The 20,218-nt window shown below is 46.3% G+C and overlaps 1 protein-coding gene across 4 annotated transcripts in view; it reads right to left on the reverse strand.

Annotated features, from left to right (window-relative positions):
- Positions 1 to 20,218, reverse strand: part of EPRS1 (glutamyl-prolyl-tRNA synthetase 1) — a 470,400-nt gene that overhangs the window by 404,602 nt on the left and 45,580 nt on the right. For all 4 annotated transcript variants that reach the window (XM_086927918.1, XM_086927917.1, XM_086927914.1 and 1 more), the window contains exon 7: positions 8,437 to 8,563. In XM_086927918.1, the coding sequence (XP_086784044.1) occupies positions 8,437 to 8,563 (127 nt within the window). The remainder of the gene's footprint in view (positions 1 to 8,436; positions 8,564 to 20,218) is intronic.

The raw sequence follows: 20,218 nt of genomic DNA on the forward strand, positions 1-20,218 counted from the left end.
TAGCTTGGAGGCAGTCTGGTCAGCCTCGAGGTTCTTCACCATCTTTCCCTTGTTCAGCGCCCCACCGGTTCCAGTCTTCACTCTAGTCCCCCCTGACATGGGACTGGTCGGCGCCGCAAGGCAGCCGGGACGGCAGGCCTCCACAACCAACACCGCAGGGTCCTGGGCGCGTCGGCCACTAGGTCAGGTACTCTGTATTGTCCGCTCCAGACGGAGTGTAGCTGGTAAGGAGATCGCTACTCCGCTTGGGCTCCCGGGAACTCGCACAGTGACACCACCCAGGGAGGGTGCGAAGTCTGTGTCGCAGTCTGTGTAGGGGGCTCCGTGTGCCACTGGATGGCACTTCAAATGTCGCAACGGCAACTCGCCTCCTGGTAGGGCCGTGTGCAGGCTGGTAGGGTCGGACCACGTGGCCTCTCCGGCCGCCCCCGTCTCCCCGGGCCCGGGAGGATCAGTCTGTCCGGGTGGCACTGGGCAACATCAATTGTGGTGGAGGGAGTCGTGTCCTTCGGCGTGAGGCGAATCACGGGGCGCTGCGCGTGGGTTTGCTCGGGATCCACTCCCGCGTGTCCAAGTCCAGCACCCCCGGTGTGGAGTCGCCTTCTAGCAGGGCTACTCAGGTGTGGCCGTGGTCGTTGCGGATAGTAGGCTGGGTCCACGGATATGGGCCAGGTCCGACACCGGCCGCTGACCACCACAGGGTAGAGAGGGGGCAGGGATCCAGTGTGCCCGGTCTCGCCGTCCCTGCAGGCAGTTGTAAGGGTTCACGTGTGGCAGGGGCAGTGGAGGCTCCAATCGGCGCGATGTAGTCCCCCTCTGAGGACCGCGTGGCCCAGCGGGGTGTTCCTGGCTCTGCTTGCCAAGCGGGCCGGTGCTCCAGGCCTCAGTGGCCGGGGGTGTCACCTCCGCCACCAGTTGCTGGGGCTCCCGGGTAGTGGGGTCGCTGGAGGCACCAGGCGCAGCGGCGCGGTCCCGTCCCCCACTCCGTGTAGATCGGGGGCGGGTGCGCGCGGCGCGGCCTACCTCGTATGGCCGGATCCCCGGGCTCAGGTGACTGGAGCCGCCGGCCGGAAGTGGGAGGGTCCGTGTCTCCAATCCTCTCCAAAGTCGCACAGGTGTCGGATCAGGCTCCGAGGCACACTCGGTCTGAGTTTGGGACTGCCACTGCGGGAAATGACGGAGAAATGGCCCGCGGTAGGGGAGCTTCACTCGGAGCTCAGCCCAGGCACGTCTGTCTACATCGCGTGCTAAGCCACGCCCATCGGTGCAGTTTAATCATGGAGTTGTACCATTAGCTTGGACACCCTTGACTACATTTACTTGACAAAGCAGGACTATGTTTGTTTGAATTGAGCTAAACATTTAGATTATGTTGATAGGTGAAGAATGAGAAAAACAATGCACATAGTGCCCTGATCACATCAGAGTTAAGTTGTGGAAGAAGGCACCACACTGGATAGTGTCCAGACTACTTTCATTGAGAGCATGTTTGGGAAGTTGCAATGTCACATGTACGGTTCTATCATAACAAACCACAACAGTAAGTAGCACCCAAACTGAAGTCACAGTGTAACCCATAGTGAGGAATATGCTACTTACCAGTATGCATCTGTTCTTGGCATAGAGGGCTGCAGAAATTCCCCGCCTCGGCGGGTCTTGGGCTCAAAATTCCACGGACTCGTTAATTCTCGCTCCGGTGCCTCCTCGACTCACGGGTTCACACTCTGCGACTCTGGGCAATAGCTTGCTAAATCTCCACAATGGCCCCTCGCGGTGGGATGCCTGGCTTTCACCTTGTGGATACCCTGCCAGGGTTATCTCACAGGGGAATACCAGGACGGGTTCCCTAAGCAAGCGCTGAGATGCCCCAGGGTAAGTCGTGCGCTATATAAGTTTCATTTCATTCATTTCATTCATTTCATTCATTTCATTCATTTCAAAGTGGTACATTTATGAATAGATCGCCATCTGGTGTTGGGCTCGGATGATTGCACTTGTTTTTCTCTTGGAGAAGTCTTTGTAGTCACAAGACCGATGACTCCTCCTTTGGGTGCTAGCGCGCATGGGCATCGGCTCCATCCTTAGATTGTTTTGCCATAGTAGGGTTAGATGGAATAATATGATAGAATACAGAAAGAGATGCCCATGTAAGTGTATCTAAATAAGATAGTGTTGGAACAGACACTGGTTTCCGGGGAGGCAGGGAGGGCATGTACCACTCTGCAGCCCTCTATGCCAAAAACAGATGCATACTGGTAAGTAGCATATTCCGTTCGAGACATATGGGCTGCAGATGGTACATTTATGAATAGATTATACAGCAGTTACCTCCCTAGCGGTGGTTACCAGTGTCTGTTGCAACAGTTTGAAATAAAGTTTTTAGTACAGCCTGGCCCACCCTTGCTTGTTGTGTTGCCTGCACATCAACACAGTAGTGTTTTGTGAAGGTATTTGGTGTAGACCAAGTTGCTGCCTTGCATATGTCATCTAGGAGAATGTTTCCTAAGAATGCCATAGATGCCCCTAGTTTACGTGTAGAATGAGCTCTAGGGGGAACAGTTACTGTTCTCTTTGCTTTCATGTAACATATTTGTATACATTTTTCAATCCACCTGGCAATGCCTGCTTTAGAGATAGGATTGCCTTTATGTGTTGGTGAAAACGCTAAAAATAGTTGTTTAGTTTTCCTGAAAGTTTGTGTTCTTTCTATGTAATATAATATTGCCCTTTTGACATCTAATGTATGTAGGGCCCTCTCTGCTACCGTCTGTGGTTTTGGAAAAAAGACTGGTAGTTCCACTGGCTGATTGATGTGGAATGCTGAAATCACTTTAGGCAAGAACTTTGGGTTTGTTCTAAGAACCACTTTATTCTGGTGTAACTGTAGAAACGGTTCTTGTATTGTGAATGCCTGTAATTCACTCACTCTCCTGAGGAAGGTAATGGCTATAAGGAAAGCCATTTTCCATGTAAGAAATTGTATTTCACACTTGTGCACAGGTTCAAAAGGTGGTCCCATTAGTCTGGTGAGTACTATGTTGAGATTCCAGACTGGAAAAGGTGGCAGTCTTGGTGGAATGACTCTTTTGAGGCCTTCCATAAAAGCTTTAATTGCGGGTACTCTAAACAGGGATAGGTGATGCCTGTTTTGCAGGTACGCTGCTATAGCTGCAAGATGTACTCTAATGGAGGTGTAAGCAAGGTTACATTGCTGTAAGTGTAGTAAGTAGCAAATAATATTTTGTGTTGATGAGTCCAGAGGGTTGATGCTGTTACTATTACAGTATACAGCAAACCTTATCCACTTTGCTGCATAGCATGCTCTGGTGGTAGGACGCCTTGCTTGCTTAATAATTTCCATACAGTTTGGAGGTAAATTTAAGTATCCAAATTCTATGACCTCAGGAACCAGATCGCTAGGTTCAGTTGTTTGGGATCTGGGTGCATTATTTCTCCATGGTTCTGTGTAAGTAAGGTGCATGGGTAAGATTCTTAATTTGTGAAGTGGCACCTGTGAGAGTTGCAGGAGCGTGGTGAACCACGGCTGTCGTGCTCACGTGGGTGCTACTAGAATCATGGTCATTGAATGTTGTTGCAGTTTTCGAACCACTAATGGAATCAGTGGGAGAGGGGGAAAAGCGTATACAAATTTGTTGGACCAATTTATCCAGAATGCATTGCCCTGTGACAGGTGGTGTGGGTACCTGGATGCGAAGCTTTGGCATTTTGCGTTCTGATGAGTGGCAAAGAGATCTATCTCCAGTTGCCCCCATCTTTGGAAGAATGGTTGCTATCTGATTTTGAACTCCTGGTAGGTGAACTGCTAACAGATAGATGTTTTGAGGAATGGCCCATCTCCAAATTTCCTGCGCGCGTCTGGATAGTTGGAGAGAACGAGTCCCCCCCTGTTTTTGAATATAATACATTGCTGCCATGTTGTCTGTTCTGATCAGGACTGCTTTGTTGAGAATCTACATTTGAAAAGCTTTTAAAGCTAGAAACACTGCATCCGCTGTTAGCACCACTTGTGGAATTGGCTCTAGGAACCACCGTCCTTTGGAAATGTTTGTTGTGTTCCACCACTTGAGAGAGCGATGTGTGCGGTCGTCTACTAACACCAGATCTGTAATCTGACCTTGAGCCCGATTCCACTGTGTTGCTAGGCATTCTTGCAGCGGGCGCACCTGTAGTCTGGCATATGGTATTAGCAGTATGCAAGAGGACATCATCCCCAAAAACTGCATGAACACTCGAGCTGTTAGAGAGTGTTGTGGTTGAAATCTTTGAATCAATGTGAGCATTGTTTGAATCCTGACTGGATTGGGGTATACTCTGGCTTTTTCTGTATCTATAGGAGCCCCTAGATATTGTTGAACCTTGTTTGGTTGCAGGTGTGATTGTGTAGTTCACCGTAAGCCCTAGCTGGTGCAGCAGCTGAATTGCCTTTTGTGTGTTTTGAAGACATTCCTTTTGTGACGTGGCCTTTATTAGCCAATCGTCCAAGTAAGGGAAGACATGTATTTGTAGTCTTCTTAGGTGTGCTGCAACCACTGCTAAGCATTTTGTGAACACCCATGGTGCTGTTGTGACCCCAAAAGGAAGGACTTTGAACTGATAATGTTGTCCTTCTACAACAAATCGGAGATATTTTCTGTGGACTTTGTGAATTGGGATATGAAAGTAAGCGTCTTTTAGATCCAGTGTAGAAAGAAAGTCCCCTTTCTTCAGTAAAGGAAGTACTTCTCGGAGCGTAACCATGTGGAAATGTTCCGAATTTATGTATGCATTGAGAGGTCTGAGGTCCAGTATTGGCCTTAGAGACCCATCTTTTTGGGGGATTAGAAAGTATAGAGAGTTTACTCCAGTTCCCTGTTGATGTTGTGGAACCTTCTCTATGGCATGCTTTTGTAGTAGTGATAGTACTTCCTGTTTTAACAATGTCAGATGATCTTGACTCATTGGACGTTGTTTGGGGGGATGTTTGGCGGGGTAGCTGTGAGTTCCAGGCAATAACCATGTTGGATAATTTGTCTCACCCACCTGTCTGATGTGATGTTTTCCCAGACAGGTAGGAACTGTGCTAGGCGTCCCCCGACCGGTGTTACATGGTCTGGGGGGAGCTGTATGAAGTCGCTGTTTTGGGGTAGGAGAGTTGCAGTTGTTATTTCCGCGACCTCTACCCTTGTTGTTATTACCTCTGTAACTGCCTCTGGAATTACCTCTGGGTGATGTTGGGGTAAAAGAGGTTGATTGCTGGCTTGTGCCTGTATTCTTTGATCCGCCTCTATAGGTGGACCTACAAAAGGAACCCCTTTGAGCTGGCTGTTGTAATGCTCCCATTGACTTAGCCGTTTCTGTGTCTTTCTTCATCTTTTCTAATGCCTCATCTGTACTTGAGCCGAAAAGTGTTTTACCATCAAAAGGCTGGTTCAACAAGGAAGTTTGTACCTCTTGTTTGAACCCTGAGACTCGGAGCCATGCATGTCTTCTTAACATGATACTGGTGTTTATGGATCTTGCTGCCGTGTCTGCTGCGTCTAAGGCGCACTTAATGGAAGTGTTAGTTATTATCTTCCCTTCTTGTATGAGCTGATCTGCCCTTTTTTGATGTTCTTTAGGGAGATAATGAGCTCTATCATAACGTGCAAGTAGTGCTTGCGTATTAGCTATGTGCCAGCTGTTTGCCGCTTGGGATGCTACTCTTTTGCCAGAGGAATCTATTAACTTGGACTCCTTGTCAGGAGGAGGAGCTTCTCCTTTAGTTAGTGAATTTGCCCTCTTACGAGCGTTTGTGACCACTAGTGAGTCGAGAGGTATTTGTCCCTTAATAAATATTGGGTCCTTTGGGGAAGCCTTATATTTTTTATCAATTCTTGGGTTTAATACCCTAGCTCTTACAGGGTCTTTAAATATATCTGATGTGTGATTGAGGAGACCCTTAAGTATTTGTAGGGTCCCTGAAGTCCTTTGTGCAGCAGGTAGTGTTTCTAAAAGGAAATCTTCTATTTGAGGTTCCGCATGTAAATCTACCTTGTGGTATTTTGCTTCCCTATTAATTAATTGTGCAAAACCCGTATTATCATCAGGTGGTGAGGGTTTTGAGGGATACAGTTCAGAGTCATTATCGTTATCCGACACTGCGTTATAGTCTTCCCATGGGTCTGCGCCTTCTGGGATAGTGTCGTTATCATCCCTAGGAAGTTCCCCCTCCACTGTGTCACTTTCTACATCGGTTTGAGGTGTAGATGGGCGTGGTGTAGAAGGTGGAGGAATAGCTGGCAGAGTGTGAGGAAGAGGAGAAAAGGGTGTGTCTCTAGGTTGTGGAGAAAGGGGAGGGGTTGTATTTGTCCCCATTGTTCTCTTCTTAGGGAGAGGAGCTTTGTCCTCCAACTGTTCATTTTTCCTCTTTTTAGGTAGTTTTGTCACCACCTTGCCAGTATGTGGATCAATAAACAAAGTCTTTTGTTTTATATCTGTTTGTTGCTCCTGTGTCGGTACCGAAGTCTTTGGTTCCGAAAGGTGCTTGTGTGTCCGATTCTCGGTGTTGTGTTTTCGGCACCGAGAATTTGCTCGAGTCCGATGTTTTCGGTGTCTAGGAAATCTTCGACGTCGAAACATGTTTCGGTTTCGACATGGAGTGTTTCGACTGCGAGCTTTCCTTGGTATGGAGCTTCGGTGTCGATGTTGATGCCGACCGTTTCTCGGATCCGACATGGTGGGAGGCCGAGTGTTTCGGTTTCGGTTTCGTTGCCAAGCCAGAGGGCGGCGCGTCAGAAACTTTTTTCAGTTGTCTGACCGGGCTTGAAGGCGGGGTCGACACCACTCGGGGTCGTTTTTTTGGTAAAGGGACATCGATTTCTTCAACGTCAGACTCGTCCGCTTCCGACTCCGACCCATCCTCATCTTCTACTTCGTCCTCGGGGTGTTGGGCCTCGAACAACTCCGGGATTGCGTCTGACTGCATTCTCGACGCCTCGTGTCTTCTGGCTCGACTGTTTCTAATCGTCGACTTGGAGGAGAATGCCGCGCAGGCTTCACAGTCCCAGGACTCGTGTTCAGGTGATAAACAGAGGTTGCACACCTCGTGTAGGAATTTAGCACCACACGTTGGACATTTTTGGAATGGAGTCCTTTCCATGGACTCCGGGCTGGACTACGTCGAGCTAGGCCTCCTGGGCTCGTCGACGTAGAAGCTGAAAATCTTGTTGTTGACGTCGAAGTGCGTCGAAATGGAAATGAACTCACGCTCGATAACAGTACCGTCGAATTAGAAAGGGAATACGCGCCGAAATATAACTCTTTTCTCTAAGTCGATCCGGAGCGCTTCGATCCTCATCCGAACCCGATGGCGGAAAAAAACAATCTAAGGATGGAGCCGATGCCCATGCGCACTAGCACCCAAAGGAGGAGTCATCGGTCTTGTGACTACAAAGACTTCTCCAAGAGAAAAACAAGTGCAATCATCCGAGCCCAACACCAGATGGCGATCTATTCATAAATGTACCATCTGCAGCCCATATGCCTCGAACATTTAAAACGGTGTGTCATATACAAGCATAACTGCGATAAGGGTCTAGATCACATAGTGGATGCCCAATACACACCACAAGCTGCCTCCAGTCAAACTGTTCCTTGGCCGTATGACAGTACAAACTCACATAGAAACACACAAGGAGGCAGGTTCACTGCAGGTATCTGGTCTAGGAACATGCTTTATCTGTAACGGAATCTTCAAATGTACAAACTACTCTAAGAAAGATTAAGAACTGCTCATTGGGCAAGCATTCAGACAAGTACAATTCATGAGACTGGTCACATCAAAGCCTACAACCTAAAGTTATGCACCCTAACCTTTGTGAGCAACACAACATCTTTGCTGCCAATATCCAGCCAGCACTATTATTCTTCAGCCCACAGGAAAACCATACATTGATTAATGTAACAGCATCTACCTAATTCTGGTAACAATAAATTAAGCTGCATTGACATTTCCATCATTTCATCCACCAGTAGTGCTATCTGACAGGCCCACATGATTTAAAAGCAGTCTGAAGTAAAAGGAAGATGACAAGTTGATAGGCTGAAAAGAATGTACTGTAAAATTACATAAAAGGGTCATTCACTTGGTTGATTAAAGTAAATATTGTTAAGTGATTCTTTTAGATATCCACTAACAAAGAGAACAAAAAGACTAACACTCCACAAAGGAAATAGATCAAGGGTAAAATTCCTTGCAGAGTGCAGCCTTCCATATGCCACACAGCAGTTGTTCTCTCAGAGAAGGAACGCATTTTTCATTTACATGGAACGTGCACTGTGACAAACAGGATGGAGATTAGAGTGTGTCCTTTCGGGTACCTTTCTTCTCTGTTGCGAGACTCAAGGTAATTAATTTGTTCGTTTTCAAACCATGCGCATAACACGTGGTTTACTCACCTTTTCAAAGTCTTCCTTTTCTTTCTCGGGATTGGTGTCGTCAAACCTCATGATCAGCTTTCCTTTGAAGTTCACCTGGTAGTGTTGGTTTAGGAGAGCAGCCTTTGCATGGCCAATGTGCAGGTAACTTTACAGAAAAAAGAGAACACCCTTTAGGAGTGCACATGTCAATAGGGCCATCAATATAAAAAAAATCATTTTATCTCCAAAAGCCATTACTTAGTCATAGTAAGGTGCCAGCAAATAAAAATCACAGGATTTATTATAAGCAGATTTATATTTCACAAGCATACAAAAGCATTCTTTTAAAAAAAAAAAAAAAAAAACATTTAAACATTCCCAATGTTAAACTTAAAGAGCTTCTCCTTCTCCTAGTCACATGTGCGAATCATCTCCCATTCTGAGCACCAATCACATTCTAGTGGTTTCTCAAAAGCAGTTTTAGCCCATTATGCGAATGCTGTCCCATCCATCCCATGTAGTTTTGGGGAATTGGGAAAAGAGGGGTATTAGAAGTGGTGACATAAATACCTTTGTAACCCTCTTCAAACACTAGCCATCTTGCATTTACTAAAGTACTAACACCATTTCTAACAAAAGCCCTGCACAGAGTAAAACTGGTTTTAGAGGACCATTAGGCATGGAAATTTAGAGGCGTGGGTCACACAAAAAGTAAAAGTGTTAAGGTGAGAATGATTGCTAGGGAATCAAGTGTGGGTACAAGATAAGGCATGGAAGGTAGAAAAGTGGAGTACGAGCACAGCCGCAAGTTGCACTTGTACTCAACTAACAAAAAGTGAATAGAACAGGAGCGTGAGGTGTTGCAGAAGTTGTGAGTTTTGGGATGTTACAGGACTCATATGGTGGGATTTATGACTTTTCTCAAATAGGAGCTTGAGTAGTAGTGTAGAGCAACCAAGAGGCTTTACGCTAGGCTCATATCTATTTTGTTCAGATCTCAGCTGTGTGGGAGAGTACATGGGCAGAGTCTTTTTTGTATGTTCAACAACTGGTACTGTGGAGTAGAGATAAGTGGCGAATATAAAGCAAGAATCAAAGGACTGAGATTTGGCACTCGGGGGAAATGGAGTTACTGTCAGGTGGGAAGAAGGGGGAGGGTCAAAGATAGAATGAAAATCATTCTGGTATCTGGCGACTAGCAAATAAAGTAAGCATGAAGATGTGATTGCCCTTGTAAAATACATCACAGCACGTGTGTAAAATCAGGATTTGCCATTGCCAACAACTGAGGTGATGTAATTAAGCACATCTGACTGACCAATCTCGAACGCATTAAGAGTGCAGATTTAAGATTGAAGAGTGTCATATGGTTGAGCTTGTAGCAATGGTAATCAGAAAAAAAGGCAGTTAAAAAAAACATTAACAGTTGGGAGAGAGGGCTTACTTAGTATTTCAAAACTCGTCAGCAGTTCTTAGAACAGTAGACAGACAATAGGAAGTAGTGTGGGTTGTAACAAACACTGACGTGATGAAGAGATGGCCACCATGAAAACAGTTTTGAAGAGTAACAAAAATAACTGCCAACTGTTCTGGTGTTCAAGCAAAGGCTCCATTACAAGTTAAGACCAAATTCAGATCATACTTTGTTATCACAACGGGTATAGAGGGAAACACATACATAAAGTCCTTCACAACAAGCAGGGACTTGAACAAGGATGGTTGGTAAGGAAGTCAAACGAAAGAGGAAAGGACAACAATAGTGACCACTGCACAACCTTGCTGAGCTAAAGAAAGGGAAAAACGGCACACAGACGGGTGTTTCTCCAGAGGGTTTAGATTTTCCTCTGCACAGCATGGCAATAAATTGTTTCACAGCCCTGAATATAGTGGTTTTGTAAAGGACTGATGAGCTGACATTATTCCAAGCACTACATCACGCAGCAGATGAAATAAGCTAGATCTCCAGTCTTGGAGGTGGAGGCTCTGGAGATTGGGGTGCAGAACATGAATGGCCCACTGGGAGAGGAGATGCACGCTGAGGTCATCAGAGTGGCGGACACAGGATTACAGGAAGTCTGTGGACCACACCCTTCTAACGCAGTCCAGGATGATCAAAATGAATTGGGGCAGTCTTGGCGAGGCTTCCTTAATATCCAAGAAATTAGGTGTGTTGAGGGACGGAGGGGGGAGATGGGTATTCACATTGATACAGGAAATTGCACATAAACTGAAAGGCATCCTCACACACTCCCTGCAACAGGAACTGGAGGGTTTACAACGGAGGGAAGTGTGCATTCCAACGAGTTGTGAAGAGGTCCACCTGAGGAGTGGCCCATAATGTGAAGATGTCTTGAAGCACCTTCGAGTGGAAATGCCATTTGTGGTCGGCAAGTTGACATTGAATGATCTCCGGTGTTCAGAGAGTCTGCCAGGCCATAAACAAGTCAGAACCCATAAGCCCTGGCCCAGTGTCTTAGCACTTTTAATTTGAGAAGATAGGACCCCTTCCTCCAACACTTTCATAATTGTTGATGTACCACATCACTGTCATTTTGTCAGTCAAGATCTGGACAGATCTCCTGTGAAGGGAGATCAGGAGGTCTTTCAGTGCCAGGCAAATTACTCGCAGACCGAGCAGGGTGATGTGCTGAACTTGCTCTCCTGGAGACCAGAGGACCCTGATCTTCAGTTCCTCCAGATGATTAACACCACAAAGTAGATCGGTACGCCACTAACCCTGCCACTGATGGTAGAGGGAAAAAGGAGAAACTTTGCCTCAGTTTCTTCCCAACCAACTACAAGAGCAAGTCCATTACAGTGTGCTGGAAGACTGCGATGGTATCCAAGAGATCGCCCCTATGTGGCAATCATTGGCGACGGAGGCATAATTGGACAGCACTCATGTGCCAACGTCTGTGACCAGTAGAATACAGGAATCCACCAGACCTAGCAGGTGAAAAGCCGTCAAGATTGTATCTCAAGCTAACTTCGCCAAACATCTAAATCTATCTCGACTGTACTGGATACTCGAAGGAGAACAGAAGGTTTGCAAAGATGTTGTATTCAATACTGCCCCTATAAACAGGAGGCTCAGAGAGTGCTATATTTGAGACTTGGGCAAGATGATGGAAACGCCCCGGTCAAACATCAGGGATGCTCCGACATTCAGGTGTTCCCACAGAAACTGGGGAGAGTCACCCTATAGTAGCCAATAGTCAAGGTTTAAGAATACTGAGATTTCTGACTTGCAAAGATGCAATGGAACCACCAACATCACTTTTAAAAAGATTTGTGGTGTCATTGTTAGAACAAAGGTAGTCCTGCAAACTGGCATGGAGTAGATTTTACCATGAATCGCAATAACTTCTTGAGTGACTCCAGAACTGGTGTGTGAAATATGCACCCTGCAAGGCAAGAGACACCATGCAGTCTTTCGCATTAAGTCCCAAACGTCCCCGAGTCAGGGACCTTCCTAGAAGATAAATGTTCAAAGCCCTATGGTTCAGGATCGGATGCAGACCGTTACCCTTCTTGGGAATCAGGAAGTACTGCTATCAAATTCTCTGCACTGAGACCAACTCCGTTGCTCTTTAATACGTCCTCCCGCTGCAGGAATCGAAAGTGATCCAGTGACAAAGCCATGAAAGGGTGAAGTAGGGGGAGTCTATGGGGAGATTTCTTTTGGCGAGCATACCCCCCTTTCTATGTTCTGCAAAACATAATGGTCTGATGTAACAGCCTTCCAGGCCTGCAGGAAGTCATCCTCCCTCCAGCTAGCCACGTGGTGTGGTAAGGGAAAACAGAAGCAGCTTTCCAAATGGTGCAGAGGGATTGAGGAGGAGAAGGGATTGAGGAGGAGAAGGGAGGTTGCAAGGTCTGTCTTTCCATTTGCATCCACCCCTGCACTGCACAAGAGGTTGGTTTGGCTGGGAGGGTCAATATTGCTTATTGCAAAACGCCCTCTGAAGTCCTGAAACTTCCTGAACTGCCTACAGTCTCGAGCAGTAGCTCTTCCTGCCTTTCATCTCTCCAGGACTGTGTCAGTATTTACATCAACTAGACGCGCACCAAAGAATGGCATGTCCATTAGACTTACCTACACATCACTAAAGAAACTAGTGTACTTGTTATCCTATGCAGATCTATAGAATGCACCATCACCCGGGAGGGTATGCTGATGCAGAACAGGTAGGAGTTCAGCCAAACCTGTGGCCTAGTGAGACTACTCAGAAAGCCAGGTCTTCAGCTTCTTGTGTAATTCAGTAAGTGAGGAGGATGCTCTTCTGTTTAGTGGCAGGTCGTTGTAGACTTTATGAGCAATGTAGGAGAAGGCTTGACCGCCAGATTGGACTTTATATATTCATGGGATCTGTGCAAGTAGGAGTCCGGACAAGCAGAGGTGCCTTTAAGCTTTGTGAAAGCAGATGCTTTTCAGGACCAACATTTCGAATGGTTTAGGCTCTCTTGTTCCCCGCTACTTTAGTCAGAGGGTGCATACTCCAGTGCCTCAACTGGAAATATCCAAGCCTTTAATTTTCTGTAAATGTAAATCATTTGATCAGTGTAAGAATGATTTTAATCATCTTTTCTAGGAATGGATCTCTCAGAAAATTACATTCGACCCTCCCTTCATGCTGTAAACTGTAGCACGTTGAAGTCCAAAATAAAAACTGCATTATTCAACATTGGGGTGAGGAGGAGGGGTGGAAGGTGGTTATCTAGGGAGACCTGGTAAGTGTGTCCCATGCCTCCACTAAAGGCCTTGTTATCTCTGATGGGCGTGCCACTTTCGCTCTAGCATGTTTAGGAAGCCAAAGAATGTCCCAGGCGCCTGTTCGATAGATGAATTTCCATGATGGGCCAATGTTTCTCTGTCTCCCAGAGTCACCATTGAAATGCTATACACAGCTGTGACGCTGCATAGTAGCTCTTAATGTCTGGGTGGTCTATTCCACCCATCCCCATTGTTCTCTGCAGCACTCTGCTGGCTATCCCAGGTTTTGATAACGCATCTTGTGCTTAGGTATTGAGAACGGTATGGCCTAGAAGACGTATCAATAAAACAAAAATTTTAAAAAATTCTTTCGAGTATTCATCCTCCTGTTTGGTTTCCCTCTTGATCAGCCAGTCATGCAAGTATGTCGTTTGTCCGAAGATGAGCAGCCACTAAGGCAAGACACTTTGTGAACACTGTAAGGACAATGGTGGCCCGAAAGGCACCTTGAACTGGTAATGCTGGCCACTCACCACAAACTAGAGGTGCCGGCTATCAGCCGGGTAGATTGGAATGTGTAAGTAGGCGCCCTTCAGGTCCAGGAGAGGCAAGTTGCCTTTCTGTTGCAGAGGGACAACATCCTGGAGTGTCAGCATATGGAAGTGCTCTGACCATGTATTCGTTGAGGGACCAGAGGTAGATTATAGGCTAAGGGTCCATTATTTGAATGATAAAGTACATAGAGCACACTCCCTTGCCTCAGGTTATATTGCCCCGTTGTGAATAAGTGCCTCTACTTTTTCCTGAAGGAGGTGCTGGTGTTCCGGGGAAAGGGAGGGTTTGTGTGGAGGAAGGTTTGGTGGGGTGGTGGTTAGCTCCAGGCAGTAACCCTGGCTTGAGATGGTGAAGACCCACTGATCTAGGGTCATTTCTGCTCAACGTGGTAGAAACCCCTGCAGTCTTCCCAGAAGTGTTGTGTGTGTGCAGTGTGAGCGAATTACTGTTTGGTTGGGGCAAAGCCATTGGCAGCAGTGCCCTTTCCTCTTCTCTTCAAGTTGTTACTTCCCCTCGAATAGCCCCCCCCACCAGTGTGGTTTGCTGGGTCTGTTGCCTTTGAAAAGAGGAAGAGGCTTTGGGAGAGGTGGCCTTGGCACTTCCGTAGTACTGACACCTGTGAAAGGACTCACAGTTTGAAGTGGTTTTAAAGCGCCCACACGGCCTTCACTGTATAATAACCCCTCCTTTATTTTTTCCAGCATCTGGTCAGCCTGTGGACTGAAGAGGTGCTCCCCATCAAAACGCAGTAATAGGTGTTGCTGTACCTATAGGTTCAAGGCCGAAACACACATCTAGGCATGATAGCAGATCAGGAAACTTGAATTAATGCCTCCGGATGCGGTGTCCACAGCATCCGGGGTGCACCTAATAGTGGCGTTTAATAATATTTTGCCCTCTGTAACAAGGAATTAGCCTCTTTTCCGGTACTACTCTGGGAGATGCTGGAGAAGCTCATCCGTTTCCTCCCAGTGCACCATGCCGTACCTTGAGAGCAAGCCAACAGAATTGGCCATGTGTCAGTTGAGCTGCGATTGAGCTGCAATGCGCTTACCAGCCACATCTATATTTTTGCTCTCTTTGTCGTGGAGAGTCTCCTGTGCCTTAGGCATTGGTGCACTTGAGGGCAGTGCCCAGCCTCCACAAGGGAGATGGAGGAGAGTGAGATGGTGTATGCACAACCAGTAAATCTGGTGAAAGTTGAACACCAATGTATGCAGGGTCTGAGGCTTTGCATTTCTTGTGCACCCTCAGGGTGATCACCCTGGCTTTAACCTGCTCCTTGAAGACCTCAAAAGCATCCCCTTTAACATTGCGAGAAATTGTGTGGAGCGCTGGGTAGAGCCTCTTTCTGTGTTTTGTGCCTCTCCGCCTTAAGCTAAGTGGCTGCTCTCTGCAAAACCTCATGATACGCAGAGGTGTCTTCTGGTGAGGATGGCTTTGCTGGAAACAGATTGGGATCAGGGTATCCAGGGAGGTCTTTATCAAGCATCCTGTGGGTCGACCGGTGTGTCCTAAGGTCTTGGTGAGAGCCTGGATTATCTCCCCCTGCCACCCATAAGCCCAGAATATGGGGAGATGCTGTGGTGATTCCCACAAAGGAGCAGCGGGTAGCAGTGGTGGAAAAGACATGGAGGAGGTGGAGAGGAAGACAGGGGGGGGGGGGGGCAAAAGTATAGGCAGTAGTGATAAAGGACTAGTGCATCAGTCCCTTCACGTCTCAACTTTGGCTGGTGGCGCAGGTGCTAAATTGAGGACTACCTCAAAAGTCAACTTCCTTTTATGAGGCAGTGGGTGTTGAGTCTTTGGGAGTGGCAGTCAAGTTCCTGCCAGTTTGGGGATGGATCATGATGTGCTTTTGCCTGGCATCAATCTTCTCTTGAAGCAATTGCAGGATCAGCCAGTCTTGGTCATCGGAGGCCATGGATGATGGAGCTGTGGACGTCGGACGCCGAAGAAGGTTTTTGCACCCCTGACACAGATTTACACATGGAGAAGGTTTTGGTGGCGCCAGCACCAAGGTGGATTTTGGTGCAGAAAAACTCTTTGAAGCAGAAGATGGCCTGAAGGGTGTTTCAGAAATGAATGCACAAGGCGGTGTCTGTGCCGAGAGCAGAAGCTTCCAGATATGGCACAGTGCAGGGAGGTGGCTAGTTGCAGGATCCGGAGAGTGCTTTCGGTGCCAATCAGGACTCTCAGGCAATGCTATACTGGAAGCCTGGTGCTGAACTTCAGGGCTCGATGCTTGACCCTCTTGAGGGCAGAGCTCGGCCTCCACAAGGGAGATGAAGGAGAGTGAGGTGGTGTGGTCACAGCTGATGTCTTTCTTATCTGGAACTGCACAGACTGAAGGGCATCCGCTACGGATTCCGAGCAGAAACTTGCCTTGGGAGTGAAGGTCGGTCTATCTCAACATCCCAGTTTCAGAGTAGATCGGGGGGTGTGTCTCTGTGTATTTTATTTGACTGGGAGGCAAGGCAGGCGGAGAAGCAGGCCTCATTGTGATCCTGAAAGACACGATTACACACCTGGTGATGGTCCGCCTAGGGGTATTTGGGTCTATACTGATGGCAGTATTGACACGGAGTCCTTTCCATCATGGATGTGACATTTTCTGCGCTGAACACAATGGAGTAGGCCCCGAATGAGGCATCCAAGGGTTCCCAGTCGTCGAAACAGACGGGTAGCACGCAGACAGCAAACGTTGTGGCGAATGTAGAGGAAACGAGGAGGACCGAAAGCTATGACAAAGAGGTTTCAACAGAGAGCTCAGTAGAACATGCCCAAACCACACAGCAGGGGAAAAAACTAAATTGACATAAGAACCGAAGTCCATGCACATTACCAGCAATAGGTGGAGTCACTGTACCTCATGACTATGACTTCTTCAGAGAAAAACAAGTTGTGCACATTCAAGCCCAACACTAGATGACAGGAGTATGCACAGCATGTTTATCTACAACACATGCCACAATCAGAATTTTCCCCACTCTGTATTCCTGCTCATTTAACCAGAATTCAGAATCTAACTTTCCCCTTTTATGATACCACATCTTTTTTTGGCGGCCTTTAATGGCGACGGCTTTACCTGTAGCTACCCAATGTGAAGGTATCCCAAACAACTGTGTGGACAAATAGCCCCACTCTGTTTCATACTAAAATAGTAATTTATATGGTCTCTCATCTCCATTTCATGGAGTGTGTCCTTAAGGATAACTACATCAAATTTCCAGGATTTTCCACATCTGTATGTTTTGGCCCATATAAAATCCCAAACTACGGGTGCATGGTCTGACAATATGATCAGGTCTAGCTCAGTTTTAAACATCTGGGTTACTAATGTATTTGATCCCCATATTTGATGGATTTGGGAGAAGGCTTTATGACAGATAAAAAGGTGAATTTGTTGAACCTAGGGGGACCTCCACAGATCAAGGAGCTCATCAACCAATTTGTTCTGTAAAGATCTTGACATCCCACCACAAATCTATCTGTCCAGTGGGTGGTTATCTTGTATTGAGTCACGGATTATGTTGAAGTCTCCTCAAGCCCACAGAATCTCACCCTTTGCCTTCTCTTGAATGATGCCCAGGATCTTTAATATGTGCGCTTCTTGGTCCATTTTGGGGAGCATGTGACTACCAGTGAGATCTTTCTTCCTTTAAGACTGCTTATCAGTGATCACATATCTCCCCTATTGACTTCCATAATCTCCAGGGATAGACGTTTAGGATATAGAAAGCATCACCACCCTTGGGTTTTAGGTCTCGCCTAGGTAGCGCTTGCGCAGTCTCTTCAAGACATGCTGTATTCAGGATATGGGCATAAAGCTCTGCTCATCTTTTTAATTGGCTCATTTCCCTGTCCTTTGTAAATGGTGGCTTTTCACGGGTCAATAGGCTTAGTAGTCCCTCCTAAGTTCCACCTTGTCTCTTCTTGTAACTTACCATGAGGACAACCCCTGTTACATGTGTTGTTACTCCCCAAGTTTTAATTACAGCCTCCAGGGACTATTCTCCTAAATGGCGTCAGGCAGGACACACACTTGGTCCTAAGCTAGGCTGGCAGTGGTTACTTCACTCACTAGAACATCTCACATTTACATGAGCCAGTTTATAAATTTTCCTTCATTAGCTCCACACAAAGTATAACCTGATCGGAAATAATGTAATAATTCTTTTGTCACATTTCAAAGCTACTAATTGTATATATGGACATAGCTATTTGGATGTACTCCTAGTTCTGTCTTGCATTAAATGCATTATGGGTAGAGTTGATTTACCATATCTTCTGCAGGGTGCAGTACCATATGTGACCAAAAGAGGTCTCCTCTTGGCCACATATGGGACTACACCCTTCAACATGGCTAGGTAAAAAACATTTCCATTTATAAATAATGCCAATAACTCCAACTTTGTAGACATGAAGTGCTGGTGCCTTGCTCACTAGGGGCCTCCAGGAGCAGCTTGCGGTACTGCACTGAGAAATACAATGCTGGTTCCTGGCTCACTACACAAGCATTTGCAATGCACTAGGTCTTGCATTACTGAAAGTATAAGCTATTGGCGCTGCATTATTAGTTTGCGGTATTGGCGTTTCAAATATCAGTACTGCGAGACCTATTACAGTGTAAGTTCTTGCTTTAATACTAGTTAACTATTTGACCTAAGGCTTTTCAATGCACACTAAATTGAACAAGATAAAAACAAATTGTAAAGGCATCTTTATTGCTCATTCACCTGCTGAACACCAGCATGGTTATTCGGGGGGGGGAAGGAAGAGGGGGGGACCGGGTTGGTAAAGAAGGGGACCAAGGTTACTCCCATCCCCACCCCCCCGAGTGGTTCCCTTGCATTGCAAATTTGAATGTTATCCTCGCGGGATCGGCCGTCAAGGTCCTTGCATTTGTTTTAATCTTCAACTTCCTCCGTGTTCATCAATATCATAACTTGGACATCACATATATCAATTTGTAGTTGTGTAATAGCATGTACTTTTTTGATCACTAAATAGCCCACTGAGCCGATTTATTCTGTAATAGCTACCAAAGCACTTTATATCTCAGGTTTGACAGTCTGGATTTGCTCCAACAGTCTTTGTCAGTTTCTCCTGTAGACCCAAAGGGCATGTTAACAGGTCCTGCTTCGTGAGGGTCTGTTGGGATCCCTACTTCTCAGTCACATTTGAGGGAGCCTTCATTGAATTTTGGCGAGAGCCTATAGCAGTCTGCTGCAAAGTGTATGTGAATTTAGAGGGCCAATTGGATCGGAGTTCATGCTACACGTTAGGAGCATCCATGCTCTTCATGAATGGGAGTATGTGAGCTGATTTCCATACCCATACAATCCTGTTGGGTAACTTTTTAGGTTGAGCCCGGGGAGCAAGCGCTGCTCTGCGAGGCATGCTGTATTCGGTATAGGGGTCTTTGGAAACGCCCACCATTTTTGGTTGGTTAGTTGCGCTGGTTTTTAAAATTAATTTTCTCTGGTTGGTTTATATTATGCATCTATCCCACATTTCAGTGCTTGGTTCCCTCCTAGCGGACATCACCAATTGATCCTTTTGGTTGGCCAGCCATGGCCATCTCTTGAATCCTCCCTTGCACACCCTCTCCCCCCCACCCCCGTCACAAGCAAATGCAGCGTTCATCCATGTCGTTATCTGGAGGGGTAACATTTAGGCCTTTTTCGACAGGCCACTGGCCTGCTTAAGAACAACATGGGAACCCGGAGGTAAGATCAAGATTTAAAAAAGCATTTGTAATGCAATCGGTCTCGCATTACTGAAAGTTTGATCTATTGGCGTTGCAAATAATAATGCAACGCCAATAGCTCAAACTTTCACTAATGCGAGACCTACAGCATTGCAAATGCTAGTTTGCTGGGAGGTAAGTGTTCCATACAATGGAGGAGGGAGAGTTCGCCCCAGTCACAAGTTATGCCTTACAAAATGGTATCCTTATTCACCAGTTCCAAACATTCACAACATGATTTTGGGAGCCATTTCTCCTAAATCGTTTGGTAAGGGTGTGTCTATTGGTAACTGTTGGACATCTGTTACATCGCACATGCAATGCACTTTGGGCTGAACACAGACCTTCATGAATCAATTATCTTAAAAGCCAGCCCAACATAAAACACCCTTCCTGTTATTCATTATCTTTGACATCGTTTGTACTCTTTATAAATGAGGGGCCAAACCAAAAACCCTGCTAGCCAGGGCCACGCCCCATCAAGCAAACACAATCAAATTGTTTGCCCAACAATATTTATGAAACTATCCTGCCAATATAGACAACTTTTTGATGCCCATAGGGTAAGGAAAACACCTACGTCTGCACATATTTTACTTTATAAGGCAGACTGGGTTGCAGATTAAAAATTGAAATATATAATTCATGGAGAACAATCCAACCACCTTTGTACTTACAAGAAAATAATAATTAAGGTCACCACAATCTTGTGCATGCGCATGTATACAGTATTGCATGAAGCATACAAGTACCACTTATGTGTTACTCTTATGTGTCTCAATATTCACTAGGCCTATAAT

The sequence above is a fragment of the Lissotriton vulgaris genome, chromosome 6 (genome assembly GCF_964263255.1).
Source record: "Lissotriton vulgaris chromosome 6, aLisVul1.2, whole genome shotgun sequence".
NCBI lineage: Eukaryota > Metazoa > Chordata > Amphibia > Caudata > Salamandridae > Lissotriton > Lissotriton vulgaris.